Below are 16,730 nucleotides of genomic sequence, written 5' to 3'. Positions count from 1 at the left end.
TCACAATGGAAACAGCCGACACGTGTTTCGTTAGTACTAATAAGTACCACAACTTCCTCAAGTGACTAGAAGTGTTGTGTAAAAGTACTCCCTTGATGGAGCTGGAGAGCTTCTGCCCCCATAATGGAGGTGGACTTTGCATGGGATAAGAAATAGCAAGTGTGTATTTAACGAAAGGATTTCACTAAGATTATAATTGTGTCCACGTGGCTGTGAAACAGTGCTTAATGGTTTGCTTCTGAATGGATCTATAGCTGTCAAGGTTTTTGTCCTATAGATGGTGGTAGCGTTGGCAGAGGTCAGTTGCCTAAAAAGAACCCAGCAAAGAAGTTGCTAGAAAGGCATATAAGACATATAGTACTGTTGGGATATTTTCTTACAGTATTAATATTTTTTTTTGTAGATCTGGCGACCATTCTGTATGCTGTTTGATGGGATAGTGGAAGATTTTAACTATGGCACACTTGTGCGACTCGACTGCAAAAAGGATTACACGGAAGAGAACACTATATTCTGTAAGTCACCATCCACACAATATTTCTGGGATTAATAAGTGGGTGGCACTTGGCGAGTTACTGGGTTGGCTACTTAAGGGGTTTACTTTACATAACCAGAAGGCAGGTATACGCTGTTATGTTACCTTTTCCCCAGGAAAGACTTTGTAATTGTTTGAAGTCATTGAGGAAAACATAAGTGATGGGAGGACAGCTTGAGATTTCACCCATTGGTAATTACTCTGTGCTGCAATGTAGTCCATTTTGTTTGCCAACTATTCAGTGTCCGGCAGTTAACAGCCATATGCGGATCAGCCTGGGCCCTCCTCCAATTAAAAGCAAAAAAGGCCAGCCTGCTTTTATTTTGCTGACTCTGTCAAGAAGTATTACTCATTTGTGAAGCTAATTTGCTGCTCTTGCCAGAGAACTGGTTTTCCATGAAACCGCGCCCTCATGGAAATGTCATTAAAATATACGAATACACTGAATAGACTAGAAGGATTATGAGCCAAAAACTTTGGTTAAGTATTTTAAGAAATAAAAGCTTGGGGAATATAACACGGTGGTGGTGGTGGTGGTGATTAGCAGCATAGACCAATGAGAACATACCAGGAAATACGGGAACTGCTGTGGAGTACAATCATAAAGAGTAGTTTGTCTTTTCTATAACACATTGAAAAAGCAAGATGTTTTGAAGTTCATGAGACTGTATGGGTACTACCACATCTGTACAGAAAATGTAATTTTCATATACACCCACCCGGGTTTAAGTGGTGGGAAAAAAATAAGGAATCTTGCACCCTACTCACATTTGCATTAAAGGAGATAATTGCTGCTGGGTTCTGTCTTTAGATCAAGACTTGGTATATAAATGTTGTTTTATGAACTTTGGGACTTTTTAAAAACAAATTTGTAATAATTAATCGACCTGTGAGGAGGGTAGGGCTTGGCTGCTGACCAAGATGGCTGCTTGCGCATGAAGCTTCACTCATATGGTTGACAATTCTGCATAATCCTACCCATTGCTGCAGCCGTTCACATTGTTTGCAACCTGCAGAGTACCCAGCTTCCTGCAACCCTCGGCGTGAGGCCTTCAAGATCTTCTGACACTTGAGATTCAACTTAAGCATCCACTGAACTGTGGACGGTGGACATGGCGGTCTACTCGTAGCGTGACTCTGTCACCAGGTTGCTGCATGCCTGCAGTGACCAGGGTGACACTACCTGGGTCCTGCTGTGCAGAGGAGGGCTGCAGATGCTGCACCACTAGCTGGCAGGTTGTCGCAGTCTTCCCAGTGGCTATCTTGGGGAGCGAGAAGTGGAGTTTGGCTTGGTGACTGCTGTTCTGGATGGCCTAGGGACTTTGCTGTATGTGGTGGTGAACTGTAACTCTATGAGCTTTTGTGCTGTGCCACCGACCCGCCCCAATTGCACCACATGCACAGTGCTTCCTGAGAAATATAGACTTCTACATGCATCTCTCAGCCTTCTGACAGGCGGGGGCCATGCCACCTGAACTGCTAAAAGTCCTAACTGCATAGCCATATGCTGGAAATCTCCACAGCTGGAGGATTGGGGGATGGTAACTGAGATCACCACTTATGCTGGGTGAGTACTCTAGTGCTTTGGTGTTCTTGCTGGTTTGCCACTTAATTGTAACACCCGCTGCTGCAACCCTCAGCTACCCAGCGTCTTGAATGTCAAGACTCCACAAGTTCGCGCTTAGATTTCATGATTGGTTCAATATCCAATGGGGTAACCCAGTATCCCTATGAACCTGGGCAGTAAGGTAATATTATAAGCAATTGGTTCATTCAGGTGCAAAATATTTCTTTTCAGTCTCATGAACATATGAAGTATTCAACAATTTCTTTTACTCAGGAACAATTCTAGAGAAAATGAGAATCCAATACCATCTGCGTATTCATGCCGTATTTTATAAATCGTATTCATTCATAGATATTCGAAATGTATATCTTTCCACATAAAAAGGCTGAACAAGAGTGAACAAATGGTGCAATTCGTGACATTAAGTGCTTTGTGCTCTCGGCGTGAGTGAAATATACAATATATACAGACCATATTTACAAGGGGATGTGCAAGAAAAATCCAGCGTGGCCTATGTTATTTATAAAGTAAACTGTAAACTGCAGATGTCCGTATTTAATACAGGGTCTTCAAAAAGTAGGTCCACTATATGTATTCGTCTAACAGAAAAACTACCCGCCCATCTCCCTGCTCCCCTTCCCAGCGAAAGTTCTCAAGGGCAATCAACCAGCAACTCACCAAACACTTGGGAACGCAATAACCTCCTGGATCCCTCTCGGACCGGATTTCAAGCCAACCACAGTACTGAGACAGCCCAGATTGCAGCCACTGATGGCATCAGGGCCCTCCTGAAGCTCAACGAAACTGCAGTCTTCATCCTCCTGGACCCATCGGCTACCTTCGACGCAGTCTCCCATCACATCCTGATCAACAGACTCCACCACATCGGAATCCAGGGAGATGCCCTCAAATGAATCACCTCATACCTCACCGGAAGAACCCAGAACCTCAGCTCCCACGTTCATCTATGAACCCAAGAAGATCTACGGTGCCCACCAAGGATGTTCCTCAGCCCCACCCTTCAACATGTACATGCTCCTCCACCGCCCAGCCAACAACATCAGATTACACAGACTCCACATCATCGCCGATGACACCTAGGTCATCATCTTGCTTTCAGAAGACTTCTCCACCACCAAAAATAACTTCCACAGATGTATGGTGAACGTCGCCGACCTGATGAAGGACAGCTGTCTCAAGCTCAACACGGATTAGACGGCAGTCCTCATCTTTGGGAACAACATCTTGTAGTGTAGTTCCTATATTCCCAATAGGCTCTGCGCATTGGAATAATATATCCTGTAGTTTAGACGTAGGACTGAGGTCGACTAGGTCTCTACCGAATATATTAAACTCAATTGTGAGTGCCAGCTAGCTCAGAGGTCACTAGAAACGTTCTCGAATTCACAAGAAGGGATTAGTTTCTGACAACCGCATAAACATGACCACTTTGTTTCCCAAGAATAAGAAAGAAATCTCTAGAGTCGCAGAAACAATAGATAGCTATTTTACTCAGTCACTCGTGCATGCTTCGTTTCACCAGAGGTGCTGAGAAATAGAGAGACTGGTGTTTTCAATAAAAAGTATTTATTGAACAGTCTTCTTTCTCAAGCATAAGAAATGTACTGCTACAATCGTAACACTGGTTATAAAGTACACTGCATATAATACGAAGAGTATTATAAAATAGTACTGTAAAAGCATGATATGGTTTCTAAGCCATAAAATACCTAAAATACATACAGTGATAAATAATGACTAAAAGCACTCAACTGGTGCTTTTAAAAATACGCCTACCTCGGTGTACCTAACCTAAGTCTAGTACAAGGGAAGGAGTAAGTGAGGTGTAGTTCAAGTTTAGTATTCTTTGCCAAGAATTTATTCCAAGAATTCTCTACGGGTCTAATCCGCTCCGTACCTTAGTTTTAGAATGAAGGAGGTCTTGTATCTCTCTCTCAGGACTCGATTTCCCAGCAACCCGCAAGGGTAGCCTGGAAACACTGGAGCTGGATTTCTCAGCAGGAGAAAAGACAGCGTCTCTCAGTGCGTCAGCTGGAGGGTCGGCTTCCTTCGGCACTTGCTGCTGCAGGACGCGTCGGGCAAGTAGATAGTCGACCTGCTCCAAACCACCGTGTGTTTGTCTGGGCAAATGTAGGCATATTTATACCTTGAAGGTGCTGAGTTTGACGTATGATTGAACATAATAACGTCATCAAAGACTCAGTTCTTTGAAAACTCCATGATTTCCTAGATAAATTAGTATTCAGGCAAGGGGAAGTCCCTAGCTGCTGAAGGCGGGTTTTTCTAAGAAATCGTTGTTGATTCTCGGAACTTAATGGAAGTAGCCATGCCGTATTTGGGCTGCATAGGCTCAGTCTAAATATGGTAATGATTTCTATGCCTATATAAGGATCGGGTAATTTATAACTATATATGGGAAAATTACACTAGGGTCCTAGATTCCTACACAACACCCACTCCACGTTATAAAACTTAATGTATAAGAATTTAACATATCTAATGCAAGTGTTAACAATCCCACCCAAAATACAAATTGCATTTGAAAGGTTTGTTCACATGAAATGAGTACAAACTGTATGAAAAAATAGGTCTCAACCGATATGAAGCATAGTTTGAGAGCATACATTCTAACATTTATGAAAGACGAAATTACATTCATGAAATGTCTCTTAAAGGTACAGAAAAAATCAAGACTATCCTACAGCATAACATTTAAAACTGTTTCATTTTTTATGACAAGGCCAAATATTGTCATTAGGAAGTTTTCAAAAGAAATCTTGTTCTCTAAGAATAGTTCTACTTCAAGCAGATTATTTTGTGCCAACAAGTTCTATTTTGGAAAAAGTTCAAATTTGTTAGACGGTTTGTTTTGAAAAACGAAGACCGAATTTCAGAGTTCAGGGAACGCTGTGTACATTAGTCAAAAGTTATTCTCGGTGTCAGGAGAAAACATCAGATCGTCTAGGCTGGCAAAGAAACCGTCTACCATAGTAGGCGAAAGTGGAACCACTTCAGTTAGCAGGTCAAATGTGCATAGATGAGTATCATCGCCGTCAGCGTTTGATGCATTAGCAATGTCTACAGTAGGTGGTACCTGTGTGCCTGTAGTGTCACGTATCTCACCCTCAGTTAGACTTGCCGGTGAGACCTCAATGAATGCCGTCATCAGAATGGGCAGCCGTTGGGGGCAACACGATGCATGAGTCGTTACCGGACCTAGCAAAGCGTCAACATCCGATGGCAGGACTGATGGGAGTGTAAGACAACGTCCAACACGCATTCTTCTCCGCAAAGCAGGCATTGTAGAACAGGCAGGATGCAATCTTGCCAGTATGGTCTGAACGAAAGGAACCAAGTTGTGTTCAGATCCCTTAATCGAGCCAAGCCAAGAACCTGGGTAATTCTCTTACGATACATCTTGGCAAGTAGGGCTTCTTCAATGGTAATCTCGGTATCGCTGGTCACTGGACTTGCCATATCGGAGCAGAAGGAATCAAAACAGATTTCCTGCTACGAGTCCCAAGATGAGAGGCAGGACGCCAAACACAGAGTGCACGAAATTTGGAAAAATGCTGAGGACTGCTTCAAATGGTGCTAACAGTCCCAAAAAAAGCGTCTTAAATACATGTGCGATGCCACTGGTATCAGACATATTTAAGATTTGACTTAACATTTCTGCGAAATGTACTGGGCAGTTTGTTGATAATAATGCATGTATCTCTGCAGAAGTCCTTGCAGATCATACGTTTCTCTAGATGAGGTCAGTGGCACATTTGTTTGTAAAAGAATGACTTTCATTCTGCTTAAAGTATCAATTTGTATAGAAGAGTTATTCAGTGAAGGCCATAACACCGTCTCCCTTTCTGTCTCACTTTTTGGATACAATACTTGCATACAACAAGTCACCCTGGATGATACACTAACTAGATAAGCTCTACCTGGCAACATACCACAACAGCTGTGGTTGTTGAAAATGGCGATGTATATGCACATAAGCGGCGTTCATTTGTGTTCACTGTACCCCTTGTTGTATGCAGAACGGATATCGCGAAACACTGACTGTGTTATCCCGCCAGCATAGACCCATGCACACACGTACACGACAGCCATTTTGGGCTCCATGGCCTCTCTGCCCGTTTGTTAAACCCCCGGCACCCCTCCCTGCGCGCACTGCTCATGCATCGGCCATAAGACCCTCTCCCTCTGCGTGACCCTGCTCTAGAAATAACACTCCTGCTTGACCCACACCCCCCATTTCCTCCCAAGAACACCCTTCCCCTCTGCTGACGAGCCCCCCCCCCAGCTGCACTTGGCCTTTCGACCCGGTCCCAAGTCCTAAGACCAAGCCTCGTGGATGTACACCCCCCCCCCCTTTTTCCTGCCCAGCATAACAAAACCGTGATACACCAACCGAAGTGCCCGATCTTATCGCCTGCCCAACCTTTGATCTGATCATCCCCTCCTGCCCTCGTGTCCTGTAGGAATGTCCGGCTGAGAGATCACAATGTCTTGTTACATTCAGGAGGGGAGGATGACATCTGAGCAACTGGTATGGGAATAGGCCTGAAGCTGGGATTCCAAGCATGTTTTTCCTACTTCAAAGCGTCTTTATTGCAATAAGGAATGTTTGTGCATCGTAAACATGTGTATAAAAGACGAAGCCTCAGAGACACTTGTTAGAGCACCTCCTGAAGACACTATGCGAGTGTCCGAAATGACAGGCTCTCCTCATGAGAAATAAAACTCTGTTCTTGTTTTCCTGCTTCCAGCGCCCGTCTCTTTATTTGGTAATTGTTCAAGATGGGAACTAAGAGGCGTCCTGCGCCAGCAGCCTGGGCATCAGGTGCGTTATGGGCTGACTTTTCCACAATTGGCGTCCCAACGCGGGGTCCATCAGCGACATAGGGTCCGGTAAGAGAGGTCCAGACGATGGGGTGAACATCTAAACGATTGGAGTATACCTGCCTTGAGAGGGCCCTCGTCCGGCTGCCGATTGAATGAACTTCACCGATTCTGAACGGACCTCTCTCAAGTGACCTACTGTCCTGACTGGAATCCCACAGGAATGCTGCGGTAAAAACACGGAGAAAGAGAACGATTGGGCGCTGGAAAGGGGAAGGCGAAGAATTGCCCACACGGTCCGGTCCTGGTAAGGTTAAGTAGGACGTCTTTACGTCCGATTGGTAGGATGGCTTTATCCATCTGATTGATTGATTGATTGTACTTGAAGTATTGGTTCTCTTTGAGACATTTTCTATTTGCAAACAGCGATGAATAGGAACGTTCCTCTCTCTTTGCAAATAGTTAAGGATAGGTAATGCAGACGTTTGTCCCCCATTGTAATCCGTCATGCCTATCTTTCTCCCCACTGATTGTTTGTTATCGATTTTTATCGATTATTGCTCTTTTGAGATATTCCCTGTCTACAAACAGGGAAGAATAGAAATATTCTGCCCCCCTTTGCAGATAGTGAAGGATAGGTAATGCAGATTTTTGTCCCCGTTGTAATCCGTCATGCCTGTTTTTCTCCCCACTGATTGATTGATTGTCTGGACATTTATTGTTCAAGGAATAGTTCTTTTGAGGTATTCTCTGTTTGCAAATAACGTGGAATAGAAATATTCTGTCTAGTCTTTGCAAGTAATGAAGGGTAGGTAATGCGAACCTTTGTCCCCTGCTGTAATCTGTCATGCCTATCTACTCCCCACTGATTGGTAAACTAGTTCCACCCGGACCATTTATTAGAGGTAGGTCATCCGGCTCGGCCGGAAGGCACCCCTAATAAAAAGGACAAATATAAAGAAAAATGCGGATTAGCCGCTGTATCGTGCTAGCAAATAAAAAAAAATATATAAAAATCGTTAGGGAAAACAAAAGGAATCGAGTAAAGTCAGTAGGCCACTGATGAGTTTTTGATTTTCGCTACAAATAAGAAAACGTTAGAAATAGCTCACGATAAAATACATGATTTAGCTAGAAATAAGAAACGTTAGGAATAAGCCCGTAATAAGAAACATGAAAATGGTGAGAGAAGCCAAGCTTGACATCGCGACGGCCACGAGGCAACTAGGCTTCGCCGCCCCTCACTGCTCCAAACATGTCTGTCCCACCGCCTGCCACGCCCCAATAACGGTAACATGAGATAGATACAAGTCAGCAGATACCTACCCCCGTTCTGGAAACTCCCGAAGTGCAACAGGTTCGCGGCTACGCCCATCCGGAAGACGAGATCTTCGGCACGTGTAGGGCGTGTCCTGCTGCCAGCCGTCGGCCGGAGGTCGTCGCGTAAGGTGGGCCAGAAAAGGAGCCGAGGCCAACGGGATCCGGGCGTCCCCTCTTCTTTCTTCAATAATGGCTACGACAACACGGGGGGGGGGTCTTGCTCATGCCACCGCCCCCCCCGTCCCCCCCCCCCCCCCCCACTCGTATCTCCTGGTCCAGCCCCGGCTTGGTATGAGCTCCCCGTTCAGCCCTGAAGCGGCGCCTTGCAGACCACGGGGGGGATGTCTTGCGCATGCCTCCGACCCCCCCCTCTTAATCGCCTGGTCCGGCTTCCACAAGAGGCCTGGGGTGGAGGGACCACTACGCGAATAGCCCGGAGGCGGCACCACGCGCCAAGGTCTGTCCCCTGGATGAACCAAGGGACCCATTCCTGGGGCCGTGGCGAAGAGCGTCCGGCCGCCATCAACCGGAGGCCCGGCCCGAAACGTACTGGGCGCCCCTTCCTCTTCTTTCTTAAATAATGGCTGCGACAACACGGGGGGGGTGTCTTGCACATGCCTCCGACCCCCCCCTCTTCTTCATCGCCTGGTCCGGCCATAACAAATGTCAAGCGAGACGCCGTGGGGTGCACTGGGAGGGGAGGCGGCACGAACGAGCCTCTCCCACCTCCCCAGGTGGAGGCCCCCAGTGGCACCCCCAACGCTCCACTCACCCGACAAGGGTTCGTCCACTCTTGTGATGCAGTGACTGCTGGAACTCGTAAAATGGCGGTCGACCCTGCAGGAGCGGGCCCGGCGTGAAGGGATGGCCCGGTTGCTTGTTAATCAAGAAATGAGTCCCACAACAGAAGTGTTCTCCTCGACTTTGAAGATTCTATAAGAGCCACGGGGGCCCCCAACCCCCGCAGACACCCCCGATGGGGAATGACTGCCATGATTGCCCGCGGAACGATGAAAATGCAGCCGCGAGACGTCGGTGCTCCCATGCTGGCGCCAGCCTCAGTTTGAATGACTAAAATCCTGCAGACTACAGTTCGGATCAGTTCCGGTGAAAACCCAGTATGACCCGGTAGAAAAAATTGCTGCCTCCCTCCCCCTTTGACTGATGGTTCACACCGCCGATCCTTTCTGTTGCCCTTTAACGGAACTTTTGGACTGCCGAAAGAGGCTCTGGGCCAACCACGAGTTGGTGGAGATTTTGACTATGCCTGGATCTGCCTGGCTGCACCCAAAATGGCGCCGGTACAGATGAAACTTTCAACTCCTTGTTGTACCCCGATTGCTCAGCCTTAGTGTCATGAGATATGTATGCAGTTTTTAAACACATGGATTGATATAGGATGTGAACTGATTATATGTTCGGACAATGAATTGATATGGGATGTGTACTGTCAGTTCGGACAATGAATTGATATGGGATGGGTACTGATTATGTGTTCGGACAATGAATTGATATGGGATGGGTACTGATTGAACATTCGGACAATGAATTGTTGTTAAGTTTTGACGCATCATGATTATTGAAAGTTCGAATTTCAACACTTATGATACTCGCTCACACTGAAGTTTCGATATGATTTTATTGCACTTGTCGCACTTTTTATTATGAAATTAACGACCACCGACTCTATTAGGTTTTCCACTAATAAGTGTCCCCACATGTACAGTTCCAGCCTGCTCCGTGGCCGGCCCACGGGGTTGTAGGCCCGTATGTGTGCACCGACATTCTTATTAAAGATTTTTGGAAAAAGCCAACATAGTTGTCACGCGTAGATTGGTAAGTTTCGAATAAATGACCACTATTTCCGATATAACTAAAATACAGGTGAAATGGCTCAGCTCGATTAGTTAAGGGTTAAAAAGTATAGTACTCAGAAATATTGCAAATATGAACGGTCCAGGTTTTTGTTGTATGTGTTTTTCATTTTTGTACAGTCTAAAGCAACCGCTAAAGATCCTGGTATTTAGCCTATACTTTATATGCTACCTGTATCAGGAAAGTTGTTTTAAAATGCCCCTAAGTCGCCCCGAAGGAGTACCACCTGACCCTCCTAGTACGAACGACAACGACCCCGTACCACTGTAGGTTATCCCTCTTCCTCAAAGGATAGCACGAGCTCGCCCCCCACTTTACACCGACTGCCCTTTGTTCTGACCGCCCCCCCCCCCCTGCGCACGGTCCGTAATACCACACTTGGGCGACCTATGCTATCTACAGGCTTCCGATAATAATTTCTCCCACACTAAACGGTCCACCTGGGCTTAAACGCCAAGTTGGCAGGGACTGCATCCCGTGTAGATAGGCCGAGTATGTAGTAAGTAAAAGCCTTTTCGGGTTTATGCGCGCTAATGTGTTTTTAAATGCTGCCCCCGCCCCCCTTCTTTTTCCCTCTTTCTGCAGGTCACATCGGAACGTCGATTAAAGTACGAAAAAAAAATGGTGATCTAGCGGACGAAGAGATGGGAAAAAGGGGTTTGATTATGGTGCCTACACATGACGTGCAAGCAATGACTATTTCTCTCCCTGAACTTAGCGCTTGGGAGGACAGCCTGAAGCGGAAACTACAAAATATGACTTCGCTTGGCACCCCGAATAATACAACCAAGAATGACGTGCACTAATGAATAAATTCCTACGTTCTACTAAATAGGGAAAGTTTAAGGAATATTCCGAGGTGAGGTTTACCCAAGTACTTGTATTGTAATTGGGTCTCTTCGAACACAAAGGTGCTCGGCAAAATTGACAGGAACTAAAACGATTGTAACTTGCCATATTACTACCTCTCCTTTCTGCAAAACGATATAACTCGAGTTGGTAATGAAAGAAAGGACAGGTAAGACGACTGATGTCCCCTAATCTGGCCTTTTTATAGGGGGACTATAACGTCAATGGTCTTCTGTTTTTCAGTTCGTTAGAATTCCCAAATGCCCAGATTTCCTCACCCCTCTGCACTTACGTGCGGATGTCCAAAGCGTCCTCACTTCTCCCGATTGACCCCAGCTCCCTGTCCAAAGCGTCCTCGCTTCTCCCGATTGACCCCAGCTCCATATCAGCTATCCCCGAAGCGTAATTGATGACTTTGATTAACAGTCACTCCCCAAGAAAAGCATGTTTAACATCTGCCCCCCTCTCATGATGATAACGCCCCTGCTTGCAAGAGTTAGCCGACCCCGAAGGGAAATGTAAGATTGTCAGTACTTGGGTTAAAAAGAAAAAGGGCGAGTCTCTACCTAAGGACTCGATTTCGAGTTTGATATAATACACTGTTGATAGGAGTCCGATTTCTCTCCACGTACGTCACAAATGGACGCCAAATAGACTTACGAATTCAGTGGGAATGCCCTCCTACATACTCCATAAGTGATGACTTCTGACTGTGATCAATGAACATATCCCCCACCTACTTAGGATTGGGGACGGAATTGAGCTGTATAAATGTCTTCTCCTGCCAGTTTTTCTAAAACTTGTTTTGTACTCATTCAAAGATACAATCACCGGAGGAGAGGAGCTGGACGTGACGCACAGCCCGGCCACAGATCATGAAGCACGTGTGACCTCGACCAAAGGTGGAGTCGCAGAGCAACGAGACGCGGGACGAGGCACCACTCTCAAACTCGGCAGATGAAGGAATGAAGGGCTGCTTTGAAGCCCTCGATTTGCTGACCCACTCGTGCCTGAAGTCCCCGTCCCTTTTGAGCCCGACTGATGGGCCTGCCTGCTCGTCATCCTTTGCTCCTTTGGTCCCTTGGTGTGTTCAAAGATCTGATCCCACTCCGCCCTCTCTTCCCTCGATTATTCAACAACATCACCCTTTTCGCATAACTTTTGACTCAGAAAAGAAGAGCAGCATTTAGATAGCATAAGGTTTTGCCACGGAAGAAGAAAGACACGCAGGTGCCCAGCATGAGGCACCCCTAAGAAGATCAGTTGGGAAACAGGACTGTGATCTAACAGCAGAGGACTGATCGCACCCTGCAACGCGTAAGGATGAATCCGAGCTGGACCTATAGCTCCACCGCCGGTGCTCAACAGCGCCAACAAAAGAAGACGGACTCTGTTAAAAAGACATTGTGACGAAGACCCCCCTTCCTGAACTTTCTACCCACCCCTTGACTAATTGCTTGTATCGAACTGAATTCCTCCCTCAATGTATTTAGTTCTCCACAAGTCTCATATAGCACTGACAAGACCCGAAGGTATCAGAGCACTTTTTACTGTATGTTGATGTCACCGGAGAGAAAGTCGGAACCTGATTCTATAATGTGTCGGAACCCTTTTTCTTGATTGACCCCGACTAGGTATTATGCCGATCTCTAGACTTGTATGAATAACCCAACAAATGTAAAAACATATGTACCACATTCCGCCAATCGTATCGACTGTATAGAAATGAACTAGCTTATGTAAAAAAAGCGGCGACTGTTGAAAATGGCGATGTATATGCACATAAGCGGCGTTCATTTGTGTTCACTGTACCCCTTGTTGTATGCAGAACGGATATCGCGAAACACTGACTGTGTTATCCCGCCAGCATAGACCCATGCACACACGTACACGACAGCCATTTTGGGCTCCATGGCCTCTCTGCCCGTTTGTTAAACCCCCGGCACCCCTCCCTGCGCGCACTGCTCATGCATCGGCCATAAGACCCTCTCCCTCTGCGTGACCCTGCTCTAGAAATAACACTCCTGCTTGACCCACACCCCCCATTTCCTCCCAAGAACACCCTTCCCCTCTGCTGACGAGCCCCCCCCCCCCCCAGCTGCACTTGGCCTTTCGACCCGGTCCCAAGTCCTAAGACCAAGCCTCGTGGATGTACACCCCCCCCCTTTTTCCTGCCCAGCATAACAAAACCGTGATACACCAACCGAAGTGCCCGATCTTATCGCCTGCCCAACCTTTGATCTGATCATCCCCTCCTGCCCTCGTGTCTTGTAGGAATGTCCGGCTGAGAGATCACAATCTCTTGTTACATTCAGGAGGGGAGGATGACATCTGAGCGACTGGTATGGGAATAGGCCTGAAGCTGGGATTCCAAGCATGTTTTTCCTACTTCAAAGCGTCTTTATTGCAATAAGGAATGTTTGTGCATCGTAAACATGTGTATAAAAGACGAAGCCTCAGAGACACTTGTTAGAGCACCTCCTGAAGACACTATGCGAGTGTCCGAAATGACAGGCTCTCCTCATGAGAAATAAAACTCTGTTCTTGTTTTCCTGCTTCTAGCGCCCGTCTCTTTATTTGGTAATTGTTCAAGATGGGAACTAAGAGGCGTCCTGCGCCAGCAGCCTGGGCATCAGGTGCGTTATGGGCTGACTTTTCCACATGGTCATTGAGCATAACGTAACTGCCATTGGATAGCTGCCTGAAAATTGGTTCTATCTCTCTTGAGGGTGAACCGTGCAAGTGGCAAGAGAGGTTATTTGCAGAACCTTCGCAGGCTCCGTGTAAATTAATACCTTTGCACAAAAGTGTACCACTTAGTGAGTTCTTACAATTTTTACCACTAAGGAATACCTCCTTTCCCCATTTCCAACATTTGTGTGTGTATGGTAAATTCCAGGTCGACTTAATGTATTCTTTACCCAACCTTTCATACATCCCCGCTGGTATATGCTGTAGACAATACTGAAATTGGAAAATCGTCACTGGTATCGTGATGGTGCCATGTATTATCCATTCAATGACAGGCTTCTCAGGAACTGTCAATGGTAATCTTTCCAGTTTCTCAATGCTCAGCACCATATAGTCTGCTCCTCTTTGTGCCAAAGAGATTTGTTTATCTGTAAGGTTAAACACAGTAAACAATGACGTGGTATTGATTAGACGCCATGGCACGTAGCCTGAACTGAGATTTTGTAACGTCCAACCTAGCAGCATTATAGAACGTAATTGAGACTGGCCATGTTGTAACATTAGCAAATCTTGCTCTATTATGTCAATTGCAGATGATACGATGCTGTCCAAAGAATAAATTCTGGAGGACAGAGTCGTTAACCCATTGTCCACTACAGAGAGGCTTTTCTCTAAATTAATACGATCAATTTCTCGTATTCTTTCTGCAGTTTCCATTTGCGTTATTTTCCATGCTTCATTGTAATCAGCGTATATACCGGCGTATATGAAAAGTTTTTGTCGTTTTTTGCGAGGTCCCATTAAGATATCTCACAAATCATTGCCTTCTTTAAGTAAAGATAAGTGTTGTTTAATTTCTGGAAGTGTAGATTTATGTAGCCATTCAAGGCATAGTTTTCCTACACTGTAAGTAGTTACTATCCCTGGATGTTGTCTCTGGGAATATTTCAGATCTGGCCTATTCACTGTGAACCCCCGTGGTTTGTTCAGGAATCTATCTTGACAGTTATTTGTGTCTGTGGGCCAGATTAACCATTTTTTAGGTCGAGCTGGTAAACTGCATCCAAAGGATGCAGGTGTCCAGCTGGAGACCTAATGTTGCCTGTCACGAGGGAAGGAGGACAAGAGGGTGTTACGAGCTTTTTTCCTGGATTTGTCTGCGCGAACGCGCACGTTCCGTCCTGCGCTGTGCCGTGCACTTCCCTCCCATACTCCCAGCAAGTCAGCTGCACACAGACACACACACGCGCGCACACGCACTTACACTTACACAGACACGCAGGCACCCAGACAGGCAACCCCCCACAGTCACACACACACACGCATACACAGACTCCAAGACACATACACACACGCACGCTCACACACATACACAGCCCGCCGTCGCGCGCGCACACACACATGCCCCCCGCCCTCGCAGCCCAACCTAACAAGGCGAAGCCCCACTCACCGGCTTCCTTGGTGCAGCGGCTCTCACCAGCAGCAGGACTCTTACTCCCTTCTTCGGCACCGGGGCGCAGGGTAGGCTCCTGCCTGCTCCGGTGCTCCAAACAATCGCGGCTCTTCCGTGGGAATCGGGGTAGGCTCCCGCCCTCCTACTTCCTGTTTCCGGTTGTCCCGGCCGGCCTGCCTGACTTCCTGGTCGCAGGCCGGCGGCGCGAGCTTTGGACGGACTGCAGGACGCGCTCTCGCGAAGATTTCCCTGCCCTCGCAGTTGTTGTAAGGTAAGAGAAAACTGCAACGAATGCTTCACTTGGCTCCCTAATGCTTCTAAGCACTGTTCTGTTTTTGTGAAATACATTGTCTGGAAGGACGTTGTCTTTCCTCACAGAATCAATCTGTGCAACCATTCAACAACAACTGGTTCAAATATACGCTATCAATGTTTCAAGCTTTATTGCAAATGTCACAAAAAAAGTTAATATTTCACTTCTGTTCTTGGATTTTCTTCACAATAAAATACACTGAACATAATTTCACAAAAGTTCTTTAGAAAAGTTTAAGCTATTGCCATTATAAATTACAATAACTTTTATTTAAGTATTAGTTATTTAAAAAAATTAAACGCCATTGTTATTTGTAATATCAATACATTTAAGTTATGTAAATACAAAACATATTGCATTACAAATGCTATAGGTATCACATTTGCGAAAGTTATAACTATTAGCATTGTAAATGACAAAGCTATTAATTTAGCTATTTAAAAAAAAACATAAATAAAAACTTTGCCATTTACAATACTAATAGCTCAAACTTTCCTAATGCGAGACCTATTGCATTGCAAATGCTTGTTCCAATTAGGATTAGTTCTGTTTAAAAATATATGGTACGTCTACCTCCTCTTCTGTAGTGTCATTACTGTCAGAGGTGGGTTTAGGTATAGACGGTTTGTTTAAATCTTTTATCTTAGCCAGGCCAAGACAAGACGTTTGTTGAACAGTGTCATTTAAAAACATTATTTGTTCTGGGATGATGCAGGCTCTGAATAAGGCTTCTAAACCTTACACCTGCCAGTCTTTTGTGCTCCAGACAGTTTTTGTCTCAATGTTGTCTTTCCAAAAGTCAAAACCTAATGTAGACAGCTGAGCATAAAAGTTTGCAGAATAAATTTGTTTAGTATTGGTCAACATTGTTTTCATTCCTGTCTTATTTATATTTTTAAAATAAAAAGTTTCTGGATTTGTAACATTAAACCCTGAGAAGTACTGACATTTTTCATAAAATGTTTTTGAGCTTCCCCTTTGTGGCGTTGGACAATGTTCCCATTGATTATAAGTAAAAATATTTCTAGGGCTTGCTGATTTATGCAAATAATGGTGACCATAATGATTAAAACAATACATTTGTTCATAATCTGATGAACCTTCTAGGTATTCATGTTCTGTAAATTTAGCTGACATTTCTAAATCTGTCATCATGTTGTTAACAGTTTCAAAGCCCCAATCATCAGAAAATGTGCTGGGTGCCACAAAGTCACTCAAAGAAACCTTAAACTGGTGTGGAATCTTCAGCAGTTCCACCGGGCCG

General features: G+C 45.5%; 1 protein-coding gene across 2 annotated transcripts in view; it reads left to right on the top strand.

The window, feature by feature from the left end:
- Nucleotides 1–16,730, top strand: part of PBDC1 (polysaccharide biosynthesis domain containing 1) — a 74,375-nt gene that overhangs the window by 16,427 nt on the left and 41,218 nt on the right. For both annotated transcript variants that reach the window (XM_078666356.1, XM_078666357.1), the window contains one exon: nucleotides 404–515. In XM_078666356.1, coding sequence (XP_078522482.1) covers nucleotides 404–515 — 112 coding nt within the window. The remainder of the gene's footprint in view (nucleotides 1–403; nucleotides 516–16,730) is intronic.

The sequence above is a fragment of the Lissotriton helveticus genome, chromosome 11, assembly GCF_964261635.1.
Source record: "Lissotriton helveticus chromosome 11, aLisHel1.1, whole genome shotgun sequence".
Classification (NCBI taxonomy): domain Eukaryota; kingdom Metazoa; phylum Chordata; class Amphibia; order Caudata; family Salamandridae; genus Lissotriton; species Lissotriton helveticus.
This window is presented reverse-complemented; position numbering and strand designations above follow the sequence as displayed.